Source organism: Pezoporus wallicus, unplaced genomic scaffold (genome assembly GCF_028554395.1).
Source record: "Pezoporus wallicus isolate ANWC-B61680 ecotype Strahan unplaced genomic scaffold, APGP_CSIRO_Pwel_v1 contig_6382, whole genome shotgun sequence".
In the NCBI taxonomy this organism is placed as follows: domain Eukaryota; kingdom Metazoa; phylum Chordata; class Aves; order Psittaciformes; family Psittacidae; genus Pezoporus; species Pezoporus wallicus.
In genome coordinates this window covers 1,275,924-1,296,224 of record NW_026638015.1, presented here as the reverse complement: position 1 = coordinate 1,296,224, position 20,301 = coordinate 1,275,924, and the positions used below count along the sequence as shown (strand labels likewise).

The 20,301-nt window shown below is 35.6% G+C and overlaps 1 protein-coding gene across 2 annotated transcripts in view; it reads right to left on the bottom strand.

Annotated features, from left to right (window-relative positions):
- FUT8 (fucosyltransferase 8) overlaps window positions 1-20,301 on the bottom strand; it is a 121,981-nt gene that overhangs the window by 18,637 nt on the left and 83,043 nt on the right. For both annotated transcript variants that reach the window (XM_057408893.1, XM_057408894.1), the window contains exon 7: window positions 19,213-19,450. In XM_057408893.1, coding sequence (XP_057264876.1) covers window positions 19,213-19,450 — 238 coding nt within the window. The remainder of the gene's footprint in view (window positions 1-19,212; window positions 19,451-20,301) is intronic.

The window sequence follows — 20,301 nt, the reverse complement described above, 5'->3', positions numbered from 1 at the left end:
TCTCACCCTGGTAGTTCAAAACACGGTATCATCATGTCAATCAGGTCCAATACCCTGCTTGCAGTAGGTCCAACTTTGACATCTGATGACAGAATTATTTAGGTTGGAAGATACCTCTAGAGCCATTTACCTACATTGCTATAGGTCGCTTACATTTCATTTAAATACTTTAAACTACTTCTTCCAATGTGATTTACATTGCTTCTACAGTTGCCAACATTTGCCTCTATAATTCTATTTACAGCTTGTTCAACTTTCATACTATTCCAGGTGCTATTTCTTCAGTTTGGATTGACCTAAATAATTGTCCTCCAAAGTTCTGCAACTTTTATCCATTTTTCCTTCACTGCATGTTTTTTTTTTAATAGTCAATGCACTGCAATATTGATAACACTCACTCCTTGATCATAACATACTCTGGAGGGAAAAATCACAGACAGTAAACAAGTTTATTTTCACTTAGATGACCCATGCCAGTTGCACCACGTAGCTCTTACTCATCACCATCTTCTGCCTATGTTCATCACTAATAGATCAGTTTCAATTTCCAAGAGTCCTAATGATTACTTTTTAAATACTGAAATGGCCTGTGCTATAAAAGCCACAATTTAGCTTCCCTGCAGTATCCCAATGTACTCGGAAGCTCACAGGACTTAGGTAATTCTTCATGATTTGGCATAATCTTACTGCCTATTTCTCAAATATTATCATTGTCCTCCTAATTTGAAGCCCATTTAGAAGCTTTTGCTATTTATATCTTTCATAGACTCCTTTGAAGCCTGAAAAATGCTGTTTGGCTTAAAATGATCTCTGGGATTCGTCATTTTGCCTTACCTTACTTCCTACCCTCTGAACATTGGCTCAGATCTGCATTTGGATGGGTGTTCACTACATACAGCAGCTTTGTCAGCATACAGCAGAACGTCAGCTTTGTTTCAAGTAACAATCAGTACTATTAGTTAATGTTAACTGAAAAGCCTGTTTAAGAACTTAATTCATGCTATAATTTCAAAATTCATCATTTAATTTCAAAGTATTATTTCAAGAAGTTGTCCTTTGAAGTATGCCAAGGAATACTAAGCTAAGGACATTCCTCTTGTGTAAATGAGAACTTCCAATTTAATTCCAGTTTGTGTTGCTAGAAATATAACGATAAACTCAAAAATGGAATAGCTTCATCACTTTTCTGTCTCTATAATACAGACTTCTTTAAGCTGGTATCAACTTGCATAGACTAATCACCACACTACTAAACTAAGCACTACAACTTGAAAGCCTGTCAGCTCAGTTACTCACCCAACTGAGTGAACAATTCTAAACTCAATCACACAAGATACCTCAGAGTGTCAGGAATGCTGTTAGATTAGCACTGTATATGGTGAGAGGGGCTGTGCTGAAGGCTCCTCATTGTGTTGCTATTGCAAAGACAACAGGCTCCTGGTTTAACTTCAATTATATTTTAATGCTTTTCTTTTCAAAGTAGACAAAAAGTGGAAACTATGCAAAGCTATGGTGCATTATGCTATTTATGAATTATCAACTAGTTCATAAGAAAGGAAAAGTATGCCTTCATCTGTTCTCCGCTGCAGACTGCATTTCCTACATTTCCTACTATATTTTGGACAGTTCCAAACATTATTAAAGTCTCCACATAAGGACTTTATAAAATGGAATTAAAATGAGATAAAGAATCCTATTTTTCTTTTAAAGTAGTCAATGTAAAAAAGAACTGGTAAATTTGGTGCAATTCAGTCTTAAAGAAACTGAAAATATAGGTAGCATGCCATTTGTCATCCCAAGAGGCTGATTCTTGACGGCTTTGGTCAAATTTGGCCAAAATTTATCTAATATGCAGAACTTGTACCAAGTTAGGATAACAAAAGGAGGAAACAGAAAGGTACAGCATGATGACAAAATCTTGCTCTCACAAGAAACATGGCTAAAATAATTTTCTACCAGAGATACTGTTTTATCAGCTCCCCCCTCCAAGAAATAAAACTTTGATGGCAGTCTTATTTCTGCTCCAGCAAAACCCCTAACTTTCAGAGCTCCTGAACTACCAACATGTCTTTCTAACACAAGATCCACTGATTTTCAATAGTATTTATTTTCCCATATCACTGTGGTTCTTTGAAAAGCCTACACATAATCAAAAACACAATGTAAAGATAAACAGTGCTTTTACTGTCCCAATAAGTAATGAGATTACCATGAATGTTCTCCCTCTTGGACCTAATGAAAGCATGAACTGAGTTTATTGATTTCTGAATTTGAAATAGCTACATCTCTAACGGAACTAAAACAGTAGCATCCACTGATGCATTTAGGGCCTTGAAACTGTTTTAAATAAGATCAGATGAGCTGCATTATAAAGACCTACATTTCTGTTTCATTCTATTGAAAACCCATCACTTATTAGAAGCTTTTTATGGCAATTGTCACCTCACTTTAAAAGAACATTAAAAAGTAATGATTTTTCCCATGCTCAATTGTTTAGATACCCAGCATGATAGCTGGAAAGTTTACCAATGAAGTGTGATTGCACAAACTGACTCCATATAAGTTAGTGAAGACATTTTCAGCAGACTGTTAAACTAAGTAGAAATCAAGGAGTTACTAGTAACTGATTTTTTGCTTTAATATTCAAACTGATTTTGAACAATGCTCCATTTAATCTGAACAGTCTATATGAAAGGGGTACATGTCTAAAAAGAGCTCCAGCTCCCTTACTACCAGAAAACATCATGAAACGTATTTGCAAAGGCAACTGCTATTATAAATGCAAAGGAGTTTTGCCATGATATCCCAGTTTAGTCATTCATGCGAAGAGTAGCCAGAGTTGATGACTTAGGGGTATCCTTATGCAAGGATAGCTGAAGTAACTTAGGAAAACATATAGAAAAGACCTTTACAGCAATACAGAAGAAAATGTAATTTTTTTATTATACTTGAAATAATTCTACCAAAGGTTAATCTCTGTTTCGGTCTAACGTTAATTACTACACGCCTGAAAATACTTCCAAATACTTGCTTTGAATATTAGGTTCTCTTTTCTGGAAGAGAAGATAAACAGCTTGCTTTTATAATAAACCCTCTACAGCTGCAGGGACTTATCTGCAGGGACTGATCTCTGGCATGTATGTGCGAACTGAACAAATGTATGAGCCCGTAACAAGCATGTATAAGTATGCAGAAAACCCAGACCACCTCAATACGATATTTTTGGAGACCTAGAAGTTTCCAATCGGTCATGTGAATGGAGTTTAATTTTCAGAGCTGGCTACCCAGGCATCTTGTAGAGAAGGGCTCCCAGGTTAGATAAGACATTTACTGTCTTTTTGATCTTTATAACTCAAGTTTATAACTTGAGCTCCCAATCTTGTCTTGTTCTAATTTGAATGCTCGGAATATTCTTCTTTCAATGAATTAGTAAAAACTCCTTCATATGCAAGTCCAGCTGGAACACAACCCTCAAGGTGCGTGTAGACAAAAAGACATTTTAGTTAGCCATGAATAAAACAGCAGAGAGAATAAACCTGCTGTGCTGTTGGAAATACATAGCAGTGATGCCCACTTCACCTTAACAGTGCATCAAAAAGAAACTGAGAGAAACAGGGACACATTCTACTTCATACGGTCTATTAATACGAAAGGGGAAGAACAGGAGTGTAATCCTGCAATAATGGAAAAGGAAATTTTTCTGGTCTTCAGTCATACTATGTATGTCCCTTTCATACATGGGTATACCTGTCATCTGAAGACAGAATGTTGTTATTTTCCAAAGCAAAAAGGGGAAAATTTAACAGAAGAATCAATAAAAAATCAAGTCATATATAAATATAACAGTTTTCTCCACAGCTACTGTAGTAATAATGTATTAACTTGCACACTATTAGAAACTTCAAACCACTACTGTTCCTTAGAGGAGTTAAGGATACTTGTAAACAAAATACCTGTGGTTTTGATATTTGCCCTAGGATTTATGTAACGGCAGATAAAGGAAAACAGGTTCTAATGATTTCTGTACAAAACATGTTAGATGGCACTCATGTACATATAATGCCAAAAATGTGAGGTTATAGTAAAGGTGAGGGTTTTTTCTTTGAATAATAAACATTTATTGTTTCATATGTAAGGTTAACAAAATACACGCGTGTCTTCCATAGTAGGGAGAAGACCAATGTAAGAAAATGCAGGTTTTCTAATTTCTTACCTCTTCACAACACTAGGAAGAAATCAGTGGTCTGAGGGCTTAAAGATTGAGAAACAGAAATATAAAATGGAAGAAATCATTTCTGCCCTAAAAGTCTTGGTATAGCTTTCAGTCATTTCATATGGAAATAGGCATACATTTGCCTACTTAGTTGATTCTTCACATCTAACAAAATATCTAGCAATAAAAGATCATTTCAGTATGACATTTTAAGTCTACAAAATAGCAGCAGTGCTTCAACTTTCTCTAATCAAGAAATGTAGGGAAGTAAGTCCCTACTATTTTGAAAATAATTATTTCAGTGGACAGATTTATTCCTGAATAAAAATTCCTTGTTCTAGGTTACCTTCATTCACTTGAACATACTTAAACAATTCTCATTGGACAATATGATATTCTGCTTATGGTCCTGGCCATGCATGGAACTATTATCAGCAGTCAACTGCACTTTATACAGACATCAAATATTACTCTGAATTAACAACAACATAAGGAGAATTCAGTCTGTAAAATGTTCAAATTTTTGAACATTATTGGATAGATACTGCAATTATATACACCAAACATTAAAGAAATATATAGGTTCTTATCTCTACCTCTGGAAAATTTACTTAACAATGGATGCAATTAAAAGCAATTTATTCCACATTTATCTCCCATCCTGCTAAAACATGCTGCCAACATTGAAAGCAACCTTTAAGAACAGCATTCCTTTACGAAGACCAGATTTACTGGAACTCCTTATAAATTAAATAAGAACCAATAGTATGCTTAGCCTATATAAATGGTTTAATCAGAATCAATATTCGATATTGGGGGCTTGATTATTTTGTGAAAGAGCAGACATGTATTTTATGAAGAACTTACTAAAATACAAACGGATTTAGTTTAGTTTGTCAGATTACAGATTGCAACTTGTGTCACACGTTGTAAAATGATGTTGAAAGTATTGCTACAAAACAGGAAAAAAAACCAAACAAACCCCAAACAAAAAAAAAACAAACCCACTGAAAGACCAAAAGCAAACATTCTTCTATGTAAAAACAAACAAATAAAGCTAGTTACGAGAAATTACTGCATCTCCCTTTTCAGATCTAATTTCAGATCATTAGATCTTTCAAGAATAAGCAGAACGACAGCGTACAGCTACTTGACTTCAATACTGATCACATTTAGCATTCTATGTGAAAAAGTTACAGCAACCTATATACTTTATATTTTTCTAAAAGAAATAATGTGAAAACAGCTGTGCAGAAAAGTAACTCATGTAGTTTTCCACTTACACACAAGAAATGCAAAATATCAGCAAAACGGCCACATGAACAATGAGGTTTTACTGTGAACTTGTGAGAGAGTGGGCAATAGAATTCAACTTGCTTTGTTCATACAAACTTTTCTGCTTCTGGAAAGGCTGCCAAAATACAGGTCAAGAAGTCCATATCCTTATTTCAGAGATGTAACCAAACACCCAGTCAGACTGGTTTTGAACCACAGATATGGAAGGGAAAACCTTATTCTCACTGTACATAAATTGAGCTACCCAGTTCTTTTAGTATTACCATTTAAACAGGCACTCTCTAATACTGAAACTGAAATCCTGAAAAGCAGATGTTATTCACACTCTAAATTTAAGCACAAGTTTTTAGGCCAACATGTAACACTGTAATGACTGCTGGATGTGCTTCCACACTCCCTAAACAGCAACACATAGTTAGCTCTCACCACTGAAAGTATATATAGTTCAGACTTGTTCTTTCCCATTATTTGGTCTTTATCAACACAGACTTTTACCTGCCATCTTATCTGCAGGCACTACTGCAAGAGCCTTCTGTAGCTCTTCATAAGGAATTTTCACCTGCACTAAGTACATTCTATCTCTTTGCCAAATCATATATGAATATGTTGAAGCCCAAAGTTTGCATCAGTCTCTGCTGCTGACTTACTTTAATGAATATTAATCATTAATTTCTACTCTTTCCCTCTGAAGTCTCTTTTAACCCAATTTTATATACATCAGGAGCGTCTATCTGATGGTAGTTTATATCAGGGGAAGCTTTCTGAAGTGCTTTCTTGAAAAGCAAAATATTAAATGAACTCAGTCTTCCCTACTCACATATTTGTCTCTCAAATCCACTAAATTAATGAGATGTAATTTCCTTCTATAAAACTCTCATTTGCTCTTCTCCATTGCAACATATTTTTAGGTTTATCCCCTAAATTGATTATTATTATTTCTGTCAATTTGTCCAATACCGAGTCCATGATTTGCTGGAACCCTCTCTGAAAACTGATATTCCTTCAGCCCCATTCCATTATTCTGTAGGAAGGCAATTATAATCAAATGCCAATATAAACAAAATGTTTTGTTGCCAAATGCTTTCAGCAACACTTCTTTGAGAAGGAGCATCCAAAGTGTCCCTAATGAAGAAAGATTCCAGCATGGGAGCCTCCCAAAGCTGTTTTATAATGAACACAGATATGAAAGATTTTTATAGGTTGTACTACAGTCAAGTCTTCTTTTAGTGCTCATTTCATGCCTTGATCATCTCTTGGCCCTCCAGATTTTCTGGCAGGCTTCCTTATTCTGAGAAAGGATTTATTATCAATCTTTTTGCCTTTAGCAAGCCTCTCCTCAAAAATCTCTTTTCACCTTCCTTACGATTTAATTTGCTAGGAATTTTATTCTTTTTTTCATTTATACAAAATTTGTATAAATGAGATTTTGGGGGGTTGTGTTTTTTTTTTTTTTCTCTTATTATTTTGTTTGTTATAAAGGCATTTTAACAGTATCAAGCAACTTCATGAAGTTTGCCTTTAAAAAATGTGGGGGAGGTATGAGTTTGTCTGTGTTTTACATAATCTCCATGCTGCATGAAAGCATTTAGTCCCTTTTTACAAGCAGTCTGAGTAGCTCACTTTTTAACATGAAACATTGTAAGGGATTGTTTGGATTCCTTTTATTTATCAAAATATTTGTTACTTTAAGCAGACATGGCTATACCTTTGCTGCATGACACCATCTCTTCTTTTCACACAAATTCCTGTGAGTACTGAAACATCCTGTAAGTTTCTGATACGCTGTTCTGGCTACACACATATTTCCAATCAGGAATTTTGGCCTCCCATGCTATTTGTAGACTTCTGTTTCTTCTGGCATGTTCTTATACCCCTAGGAGAAAATGTTGCTCCACAACAAGAGCAGAACTTCAAGCTGAAGGCAGAACTAATCTATAATATCACTGAAAGATGCAATTATGTTTTCCTCCCCTTTTTCTCTCAGTTTCATCCCTCTGTCTGGAAGAGAGTTCTTCGTTTCTGAGGTCTGTGGCATGCACACACAGCATATAACCTTATAAATGATACACAGTGTCCTAAAATGAGAAATCCCTACCCTCATGCAAGCTAAATTTGATTTACCTAAATTCTGCTTTCTGTGATTTCTAAGATGCAAAGGTAACTTTTCTATTTTCTCTTAGATAAATGGATGGACATTTTAGATTTTTTTCCTCTAAGTTCATTTACCTGGTTTCTCTGATTTAGTCTTCCCATCTAACTAAACTTCCACTGGAGCTAGAAAGTGTTGAAGACTGGTATACCAATTAAGAAAGCCAAATGTCCTAACGCATTTCCCCTGGAACACATCACATGGAAAGTAACACAGTAACACTAGTGAGTTGCACCTAAGAAGTTAAAATTCAGCATCTTCACTTACAAAAGGAACTGCAATTTAACATGTTGAGATGGCATTCACAGATCTGTAATGACAAGAAATATAAGACTATGTGATAAAGATTCTTAGAACACTAAATCATTATCATGAGACCTCACTTGGAGTATTGTGTACAGTTTGGTGTCCTCAACAGAAAAAAGGACATGGAACTGTTGGAACAAGTCCAGAGGAGGCCACGAGGATGATCAGGGGACTGGAGCACCTCCCGTATGAAGAGAGGCTGAGAAAGTTGGGGCTGTTCAGCCTGGAGAAGAAAAGGCTGCGTGGAGACCTCATAGCAGCCCTCCAGTATCTGAAGGGGGCCTATAGGGATGCTGGGGAGGGACTCTTCATTAGGGACTGTAGTGATAGGACAAGGGGTAATGGGTTAAAACTTAAACAGGGGAAGTTTAGATTGGATATAAGGAGGAAGTTCTTTACTGTAAGGGTGATGAGGCACTGGAATGGGTTGCCCAGGGAAGCTGTGAATGCTCCATCCCTGGTGGTGTTCAAGGCCAGGTTGGACAGAGCCTTGGGTGCCATGGTTTAGTGTGAGATGTCCCTGCCCATGGCAGGGGGTTGGAACCAGATGATCTTAAGGTCCTTTCCAACTCTAACTGTTCTATGATTCTGTGATTACTGATTCATACAATATTTTAATAAAGGTAAATCCTGCAGTTATATCTTACGTTTTGCATCGTTTGAAAGGGGTTTAAGCAATTTTCATAAAAGTTAATGGTGTAAACAATAATAGCATGTAAAAAATTGTGCTCTTCAATAAAACACAATTTCTAACTTGACTTCTTAAGCACTTCTTACATTTTCAATCCATAGCTAACACCAAAATCTTGCAACAGCCATTACTATCCACAACTACAACTGGAAATATTCATTACATATCAAGCCTATGCTAATAAATGGGTGTTTAATATTCTTGTTATTCTGTTGAATTCTTATTCAGCAACATGCTGCCAGACAGTGCTATTATGGAGTAACGAATGATTCCATTCTAATCTTATTTTCTCCTTTATCCTTCTAGTGTTTCATCCCAGAAGTAAGGGAAAATGAGGATAGTGTTTTAAGGACAGGATAATCCTAATTGCGATTCTAGCCATTAAATTCGCTGGAAAATGATCCTCAGTCTTAAGGTCAGAGAAGTGCACAAAGTGTATTTTTACATAAAAATTAATGCTGGACAACAGCTAATGACTGCAACAATCTAGATGACTGAGCCTAAAAAAAGAAAGCAGGAAATGAAGTGCTGCTACTGTAAAGCAGGTTGCAACAACCAAAGATAGCATCTATAATAATAAATAAAGCTAACTTTTTATGTTTTCTTTATAAGGTATGTATTCTTGTAATTCTTACTATACTCATAACCAAAAAAAAGGACATGGATAAGACTTCATTACCACAACACCATCTTCCCAGCAGTGCTAAGAAATTCACACCACAGAAGCACCTTGCTATATGTTTTTCAGTTTTCAGTCTCTTGTTCATTTTTGATATAGTGTGATGTTTTTAATGCATGGAAACATTTAAGGCTGACAATGCAAATAATATGATAACATACAAAGAATTAGTAACACTAAGTTAATTATGAATTGTTAAGAAGATATCTAAAACCTGTACGTTGATACAGCATTTAATTTAATGTTATGGTATCATCCAGGCATTTTCTAACACTTCTACTCCTTTTGCCTGTAATCCCTTCAAACCAGAAGTCCTTCAAGAGTTCTTTTTTCTTCTCAGATCTCTGAATAGAACAGTGCTGTTCTTTTTCAAAAGCCTGCTTCTGTATTTTACTACTTGATCCTACTTCCCACCAGGTACAGAAATGACTTTCGCAAGTATCTTCATTTCTCTGCTATGCCTGCAATAAATGCCAGGCTATTAAGCAGCAGGATGGGATTGTAACTGTGAATATCTTTGCTGTATACTGTATTTAAAAACCAAGCCAAGAATTAAATGTCTTCATGCATGTTCCACTAGCTATAAAATTGCTCACCCTACTAATATCTTCTGCTGTGTCTCTTATTGGTCCTAATTCTGCAAGATTTTACAGCCTATAATATCTATCTCCCTGGAAAATACCTGTCGCAACAAAGGTTTTAGGAGCTTCTCTAACAGACAATTACAGAAGATACCATTTTCCAATTTTCAGGCAATAAGGCCATACTGGACAGTCTTGGGCTACATAGCCTAGTGTGAGGCATCCCTGCCCATGGCAGGGGCTTGGAACTAGATGATCTTAAGGTTCTTTCCAACCCTAACTGTTCTGTGATTCTATGATCATAGAAATGTAGCTATAACAATAACTAATAAATTATTAAGATGAACTCTAGATATTTCTTTTCTGATTTTTGACAGACATTTTTATGACTATCAAAAAGCTATTGCAAGAATTTCACAATGCAGTTTGGGGCTACAATTTAATTTACTTTAGGACTAGAGGAAGCCTGGACTCCTCGCTGCTGCTGCAATGGGTAGATTATCTATCGAAGTTAATCATTCTTAAAGAAGGACAAAGGGGAAAAAAACACAGTGATATATTTAACAGTTTTCTGCTTATTACACATGAATATTGGAACTGAGTTCAATTACATTACCACGTATTTTCTAAATACAACTTTCTTTACAGTTTGGGTTTTTTTTTTTTACATATACGAAAGGAACTTACCTTTCCAGAAACTATTTTCTACATAAATAAAAGTTTGTCAGTTCACAGAAGGGAAAAAAACCTACATTCTCTATCTATGGTTCAAAACAGGATCACAAAGGGTGTTTAACCTACATATAAAGCTACCCCAAAGGATGCTGTTCAGTTTCTTCGAGAACCAGAAAGCATCAACTTATATTTTATAAAGAATGCAAATTCCATAGAAAGCAACACTAAATTCTGACTTAAAATGATGGAAAAATGTCATGTTCCTACCACCTGATCTATGAAGTGGTAAGTGGTAAAGCTGAAAAAGACGCACAGTGCTGTACGTCCGGGCTGCTGGTGATAACATTAGCATAAACACAGGACAATTAAAAAAATATAAATTAAAAGAAGCCAATTTCTTTTACTTATGTCTCATGGCACATAACTCCTAACAGGAAAGGATGTAATTACTTTTGGAATATAGTGAAATCTTTGCCCCATTACCCTCTGTGTGATTCTGAAGTCACCTCTATCAGTTTCATTTTTATTTCTGAGTATTTTGCAAGCAGAATATTTTTTACTCAGACTTCTAATCAGAAGTGGATTTCAAAATGTTCCAAAGCACCTTGACTTGAAAATTAATTTTTAACCATTAGAAAAGATCTTTTTCAGAATTTATAACCATCTCTAACTCATGACAGATTTGCAATGACCTCAAAGACATTATGTATAGTAATGTAGGCTCAATAACATAAATCAATCTCTCTCCCTCTCCATCCTATCTCTTTATGTAAAGTGAAAGATCAGCTGGTTAAATGAATTTGATTTCCATTTGTCTGTAAGACTTAGCTACTTTTATTCCACTAACGGTTTTGTGCATGAAGTTAAGCACTGAGCTGATAGCTGAAAGCTAAAAAGGATTGCCATGCACTCAAGGACAACATCTGGCTCTTTAGTTACACCTTGTGTTTCTTTTCATGGGTTGACCCACCCCACTCAAAAAAGTAAAATATACGTTAAAAAAATGTTTACTTATTTTTCCTTTTGTTCTGCTGCTGCTCCAATGTCTTGAGCAACAGTGAGTAAAAAACTGTTTAACATAAATGACTCTGCTTGTGCTCATACAAGGAATAGCCACTCTGCTGCTGATGGCTCTATTCACCCTTCCTATCCTAGCCTGCTCACTGTATACCACACTGCGGCTTCAACTGGGTTACTAAAACCACGAGAACTTTCCATGCCACGTGAAAAATATGCAAAGGGAGATAAACCGCATTTTTCATGAACACAAATAATCCTGATGAAATGAAGACTAATGGAGAATCTATCATATTCCCTGAATAAACTGTTACAGTAGTCAGCCAATCTTTCTGTATAAAAACAGACTTTATCTCCAATCTTAATTGTCCAGCTACCTGCTTTTGTCTAATAGTAGGATTTTTTTACCATATAAAAATGCCTCTAAAATGTGTCAGAACTAGCTGTTTAAACTTGCTTCATTTTTAAACTGAATTATGCTCTTTCATTTCTTACTGTAAACTAGACGTTTCTGGCCTTGAATCAGTGTAGTCCTTTCCAAGAACCCTTTCATATTTACCAATACCCATTCTGAGGGCCAGATAATGAAACTAAACAGCGTGCTCCTGCTGGCCATTGCTCTGCGAGGTGAAATAAACTTGCTGATACTTTTCAACAACCCATCACTTAGATATAAATAAGGATCACACTTTGCCCTCTAAGGCTACTGCACTACTGCATTGCTCTGAAAACCCAGACTTGCCCCATTAGAATTCTAAAGTCTTTTTAAGAGTTATCATTCTCTAAATCTTCTTTTCATGTTTACATACACAAATGTCTTCATACAGAGCGTCTTACAAAGCACCTTCACAGAAAAAAAATCTACACGATATTAGTAGCCTGATTTCAAGATTAACAGAACTGAAACAAAGGGAAAACACAAGCCAAATTTTGTTCTGTTCTCTCAGATCATTATTCCCCATTATGCCTCACAGTAACCGAAATTTGCTTGAATTAAAATTTAAATAATGAAAGTCAGTGTATAAAAAAAAAAACACATTAAAAATCAGAAGTAGAAATGAATCCATTTCTTCTGCAAGCTTTTATACAGAAGAGTGAGATACAAGACCAAAACATTATTCATACAATTACATGAAAGCTAAAGGGGGTTTTAGGCTCATACTAAATATTCATGTGATTTACATAAAAGGAAAAATACTGTCAAGGAAGATCTAGTTCATGCAATGAAACTTATTTATTGCAGCTAATTCTGCAGAACTCTTTACGGCTTGAGTGTGCAATTTTCTTTTAGTCCTTTTGATTACCGTTGCCTGATCGGCTTTGATAAATTAAAAATTTAGATTGTGTACCCACAGTATTCTGTTTCTTGAATTATACATATAAACATATTAGTTAGTTCATATTTTAAGATTATAGCTTAATGAACACTTAAAAGCTGGCGCTACCACCAAATGAAGAGCTCTGCCATTTTTAACCCTCTGGGTACCCGTGCCCTAAAAGCACTCTTTCATGAAACCATGGCTAGAGGCAGCAAAGTCAGTATTCAAAGGCAACTGTAGGAAACTGTTTCAAGCTTCTTTTTTCCACTTATCTTTCATCTTCCTCGTTTGCAGGATTATGGGGCAGGTGCACACTTAAGTAAAACACGTAGATGGCTTCTTTACCACTGCAACCCTTCATTGTCCATCATGAAACACAGACATGACTTCTAACCATATATTAATCTGTCTTTTCTCCTGATCTGTTTTGGTTTTTTTCCATTTATTGACCGGTTCAGGTTTTTTTATCTAGCTGTTTTATAGTCCTCCTTTAGTGTATTATTGGGGAATGCCACCAGGACATCATAAATCAGCAAGTGAATAAAGATAGAAAGAGACCTCCACTGCTTTAGCATGTTGCAATGATAACAAAACGTTATGACCTGGCAATTAAAAATATTCATGCTCGACATAGCTATTTAAAAGAAAATTAATTTAATGATAAATGTGTCTTCACAACTTCTCTGTATTTTGATTATTACTAGAAAGCCATCCATGCTTGTTATAAGAATTCTTACCTAAATTATTAATGAATAATTTGGCCACAGGTATCAAGGAAAAATTAACAAGTAAATCACAATGCAGGCATGATATAATTTTATAATTGAGAAGAACATGCATACAAGCATCTCTTATTACAATTTTTTGTCTCTAGAATGACAGTATGAAAGGGAGTGAAACAAAAGAAAAGGAAAAATCATGCCACAGTGTAAAATAACTGCTCTATTTGAAAAACCCTGTAATAAAATTCTAAATCTTTTAACACATTTAAGCTAGAAAAACAGAACTTTACTAGCAGGAGTACCATGTAAAACACAGAGAACAACTGCCAGAGATGACAAGGGATGAGATGACCTCTAATACTTCACGCAGATGAGAATATGCTTGCTCATCTTTCACTATCAGATTAATATCAGCTTCCTTATTAAAATTCACCTACTTCCCAAATTCCAAAAACATGCTAATTTCTTCCGAAACAGACAAGCTTAGCTTTTATGCCTAGTTAAGAGAAGACTGGACCAATAATAGTTTAAATCTACATATATTTTCAGCTCATATAAGCTCTTTAATCCTTTGTAGAAGACATGAATATCTAAATTGTTTTGCTGAAGACAGACTGCAGAAACCTCAAACTTTTATGTTGCTAATACAACTAAAATAGAAGTGTCAAGCAGAGGCAACTTAATTAAGAAGAAAGTAACTGTACAGATTCAAACCCTTCTTTCCAGGTAACACAATTTACTAATTTACTATCTCTGCAGGTCTACAAATTAAGTAATTTTTAAAAATTGTATCATTTTCTGACTTTTTGGCCTATTTCTGTAATTTACACTGATATCTTCTTATAAGTATTTGCTTGCATGAGTATTTTTGATACATAATCAAACCCAACTTTTATTGAACTATGCAGTAGTAAGATTCTGTTTATGAGAACTGGAAAATTATAAATGTCAATGCAATTTTATGTTCATTTTAAAAATCTAGAAAATACCATGATAATTTCAGAAGTTGTAGATAAAAAATAAAGGTGTGGGTTTGCAGACAAACTGTTTATAGTTACAGTTAAGAATTTCAGACTTATTTCTCTCTGTAAAGGTACAGGGAATAAAAAAATCTATGGAAATTTAGAAAGACACAAAAAACATACAGAAATCATCAATGGGACAGAATGTCTTTCAAATTTACTGGCAATTAAGTATCCAGTGAAGATTCCTACTGAAGTCACAGTGAAGCTAGTAACAGAGATTGACTCTTAATATCATTCTTCTTTAGTGATCATGCCATCGCAGAAGATCAGAATTTAACACAGTCTATAGTGAGTGGCTACCCAGTAGGCTAACCATGGAAAGACTGGTTTTTGCAGCTGAATATCTTTTATCTCTAGAACATCAAAACTCAAATTAGTGGCATTCATTAATTCAAAAAACTTGATCACATCAACATTTCTCATGCATTCAGCCTAATTCCTGAATTAGATACTGATAAGAAAAAAAAACAACCCCTCCAAAACCCCACAACTGTAGGGAGCCAGAAGGAAATATTTGTACTTTCATCAGCAAGAGCCCATATTGCAGGAAATCATGATCTATTTTAACAGATTTTTAGGAAAATACAGTCTTTTTAAGCCATGTGTGCAGAACTGCTCCAGAACACTCTTTTAACAGCTTATTATGCTAAATGCAAGGCTCACAAAACTGCCTGCAACTAAATTCTGTGGTCACATAGAGCAGTCTGCCCAGAACCATGCCCAGATGGCCGTTTCAGTTGCTAACTTTGCCAAACACGAATGCAACTTCAGCTGAAGTTTTCAATGTCTGTTTTCAATTTCTACTTATCTTTAAAAAACATTCAACCATTTTAAAAAATTGAGGTTTCTTTAAATTCTCATTCATAAAACTTGCTAGAATTTTCAAATGAAAGTTTTGTAGCATCTTGAAGTTTTGAAGAACCGACGTTACTTCAATGTGCAAACAGTGTTTCAATGCATAAGCATGCAAGAATGCTTGCATGCTAATCTGTAAATTGGATTTTGTAAATCTGAAAAAGTTAATTTGAGATCTCTAAGACTTTAATAGTTAAATTCTTTAAGATACCAGACACATTGGGTATGCAGAGTCCTACAGAAAATACTTAACATTCTGATAGGTTCTATCAACCACACAGAAAGATGTAAGGCTCACCACCATGTATGAGGATTCATATGTGTAACCAGAACAGGATGAACTGACCCCTTGTAGGAATTTCTCTTTGACACTGCTTACCCATTATTTGCCTGCTGCTTTTGTACTTCCACCCTGTCGTTCTGGACAACGCCAGCTCATTAGGATAAGACCAGGTTATTATCAGTCATAATCAACACTTTCCACAGTTGAACTCATTTACTGAGTTTGTCCAAACCACACAGTTTACAGGTCAGGAGGACATCTGCTCCAAACTTCTGCTCCAAATAGGGCCAGCCATGAGATCAGAACAGGGCTTCAGGGCTCAGGGCTTCAGCCAGACACATCTTGAAAGCCCCAAAGATGGAGGGAGACTGCACACACACTCTAGGGAACTTGTTTGGCTATATTCATCATTAAAAGGTTTTGCTTGCAATCAGCAATGTTCTTAGTGTAGTATCTAAACAATGACTTGGAAATGTTCTTTACATCCACAGAAGACAAAGTACTAGCTTACTGAAGTATAGATGTGTGCTTGCTTTGGAAAGGCAAGTACTGATTCTGCATTTTATCCTAAACTAAAGTTCCCTGTAACACTCCCCTGCCCTGCCTTCCTCTAAACTCAACAAGATTACTCTATCTGAACCTTCTAACAAGCCACAAAAGCTAATTGAAGGTATATTGTGAAGTGGAAAAAATACTTGTTAAACCCTCTTCAAAGAGACAGCGATGCAAACTGAGATCTGGCTGACACACATACACAGTATGTTGGAGCAAGGAAATTTCTGTCAAGTTTAATTCTTGTTATGACTCGACTCAAACAGGCCTTGGACTGAACTGTCCACTGCATAAGTAATTCTCCTTCCTTTACATATCCTCCAGGGCACACTTCCCCACTAAACTGCTCATCAGCCAGATAACAAAAATCCTCAAGTACGACTGCATGTGACATGAGTAAGAAATGTTACTGATTCTCTGGGGAAAAAAAAGGAACACAAATGAAACAAATAATACCCTGCTGTCAAAAACGCGCCTCAACAAACACTATCATACAACACAGCTCCCAAGAATTTGCAATAGGAAGTAAAATAGCTAAAAAGCATTCATTCCGAGTAGTACAATAGTTGAAGATACAAACACTTCTACTATACGTAACTAGAAATTCTTGAATGGTATCAGTTCTGCCTATTTGAGAACTTAAGTAATTTCGGCAGTATTCAAGGCTGGGTTGGACAGGGCCTTGAACAACCTGGTCTAGTGGAAGGTATCGCTGCTGGTGGCAGGGAGTTGGAGCTGGATGATCTTAAGGTCCTTTCCCACCCAAACCATTCTGTGATTCTATAACTTAAGAAACTGTGAGAGGCACAATGACTACAGAATGACAAGGGAAACCTGAAACACTTATCAGGACAGGCAGTTTTTCCCTGTCTAGAAACAGGTATGGGACTGGCCAAAGATAGAAAACAGATGAAGGAATGAACATCTACATTTTCATTTCTCAGCATTGATGCTAGTTTCAAAGCCCAGTGACTAGCTGAGGGTTCTGCAGAAATGAAGGAAGGGGAATACTGCTGTGACTCTAGGGTAGTCTCTGATGACTTACAAGATTTGGCCGCTCTTCCATGCCTCAAACTTCAGACATCATCCAAAAATCTGTGAATCAGAGGTAGCCAGCGGAAGAGAAAGAAAGAAGATTGGCAGGGGGGAACCAGTTTCTGTCAACCCAGAACTGAAAAGCCCTGTTTACTATCCGAACTGAAAAACTGTTTATTGTCTCAATGGCACTGGGATAGTACTGGTCTGCAAAAGTCACTCTGTAGCTCCTGTAGTTCTAATGAGAACACTATGCTAAAACAACAACTCATCAGTGCACTGCATCTTACTGATGAGTGTAATCTACACAATCACCTACTGAAAATCCCTACAAATCTTTTAGATGTCCCAATGAAAACCAAGTCACAGCTGTTGCTGCCAAATGCATCCTTCAGGACATACGGGAAAGAAATTCTTGAGTCTGTTCTTGAGTCTATAGGGACAACTAGCATAAATAATAAAAAGTATCAGTCCTTCTTATATATCCTTAAGCAGAAAGTAACTGAGCCACAATTCATCTCTGGGATAAGATTAATGTGCCATATGCTAACAATCAAAATTTGCATCGGTGCTGATAAATAAAACAGCTATAGCCTGAAAAGCGGCACAATATTTCCCTTGCTGTTTCCCACTCTAAATTAGTTTTGTGCATGGCATAGCCTGTTTTCTACCCCTTGTTAGTTTACCTACTCACCCAATAATTATTGTGTGGACTGTAACTGTGAATAATACAAAATATTATTAAAATTAACATTCCATCTCTCTCTAACCCTATTTTTTAATTATGCTTTTCCCATTCTTTTATCAGACACCCCACTAAATTTATCTAGTCTTGTATTTCTTTTGATCAACTGTGTCTTTCTAGCATTTACTGTAAGATTTATGAACTCCCACCAGTTACAGACCTAGAAAAAACAGGTATGCTGAACAAAAGAGGAAGAGTCAATAAAATCTGTTTTAAAAAGTTGACAATTGTTCACATAAAAAAAATCTGTATAGAAATTTAACTTTCTAAAATTCTTCCTATTATTTACCATAAACTGAGGGCAAAAAGTTGGCATATTGTCAACCATCTCCAAACGTGCTGTATACCTACTCCATTTTGACAACTATCATCTGAAAAAAACCTATAAAACCATGGAGTTCTTAATAACTCTTCAAGACACTGACTGTGAGAATTCCGTTAAAATTAATGCTGTTTACTCTGAGACAAAGCTATCTGATCCTCCAAACATGAATGTCCACCCAGTTATTGTAGCAAAATTCTTCAGCCTAGTATAAAAATTAACTTCCTGGTCTATAAATAAAGAGATATTAAAGATTGCCACTGTTTTCACAGCCTGAATTTTGAGTCAGTTCACTTTATATTAAAAATTATTTTAATCCTTTAATTACTTTTTTGGTGTGTGAATCTCTTTGATACCATTTTCATTATATTTCTCTTGCTTTATATTTGAAACATTCTTTATTCTTTTAATTTTTACCAACAACAGCCTCTATTTAATATTCTTTTCCCATAAAAATTGGATTCATATCTGGCACATAACATAGTGGCAGTCTGCTGAATAATTACAATTTAAATATGAAATACAAAATTTTTGTATTAAAAAATCTCTGCCAAAGCAGATATCTTCATAAGGATAATAAATTTATTTCAATACAATGCAAAAATAAGACTTAAAAGACGCTTACGTATACAATTGGAGTCATAGTTATTATGCTTCACATAACATTAAAGAAAGAGGTATCAACATAATTCTACATGAATGAAGCTGCAAAAAGAAGATGATATGATTTGAGTTATTAAATCTTACCTGACCAGTGTCCAGTGGTGGTACCTGATCTGTCAGTACATGTCTCACTTACAGGCCTAAATACAGTCTCCCAGCCACCAGTAGCATAGCGCCAGTTCTGAGACTCTAAAATGAGTGTTCGCTGAGTGCCATAAGCAATCATGAAGCAGTAGACTACGTGATGAAGTTGACAACCATAGCCACAGCCTTTGTTGATATTACACACAAGTTTCTTAGCTTTGCTGCAATCCTTCGGGTTCTGTAAGCATGGATGAAAAAATGAAGCTGAAGAGAAGATATACACAAAAGCATACTTTTTTTGTGACAAACTGACACATGTCATAAATCACAGAAGCCATCCTGCTATAATACATCTCATGTTCAAATGGATGAGTAGGCTTCAGCTCCATTAAAATTTTATGTGATTCTTCACTGTGCACATGAACAGTTACTGAACATACTCCCCTATCCTAATGTAAAATAGAATACCTTGAAGATTTTAAATTACTTTCTCATTTGTAAATCTGTCAGAATAAGCTAACATTTGGGCTCAGAGTTCACATTTCATCAACATGATTCCCACTGTTGGAATGCTTTTTTCATTTGGCATTTCCCCAGGTTTGTTAGTTCTCTTTCAATGAGCATGCATGTCACACAACGAAAGGAAATTTCCACCTGTCTACAGGATTCAGAATAAAACAAATGCTTATTAATGAACTGCTTCCCAGACTGACTACCTAGCAAATACAGAACACATACCTAAACACAGTAATAAGAGGCAATATTTTAATCTGCATGTACTCTCAATAAAATAATATACTGCTCTTTCAGAGTCTTGGAAACGACAACAAAGGAGGCAAATGTCTACACGATGTGAATGCTGTGTTTAAAAGTACAAACTAATAAATATTTGAGGTATGTGGACAATATAACATAACACACAGAAGTTCTTCTTTCTGTAAAATATAGTACTTGGCTGTACACAGCCTCAATGTCTCTAGACATACTTCTGCATTCCAAAAAGGTTATTTATAAAATCTCTAGGATGAAAAGTTAGATTTCAGTTAAGCTGCAAGAATATTGATATTTCAGCATCAATATAAACTCGTT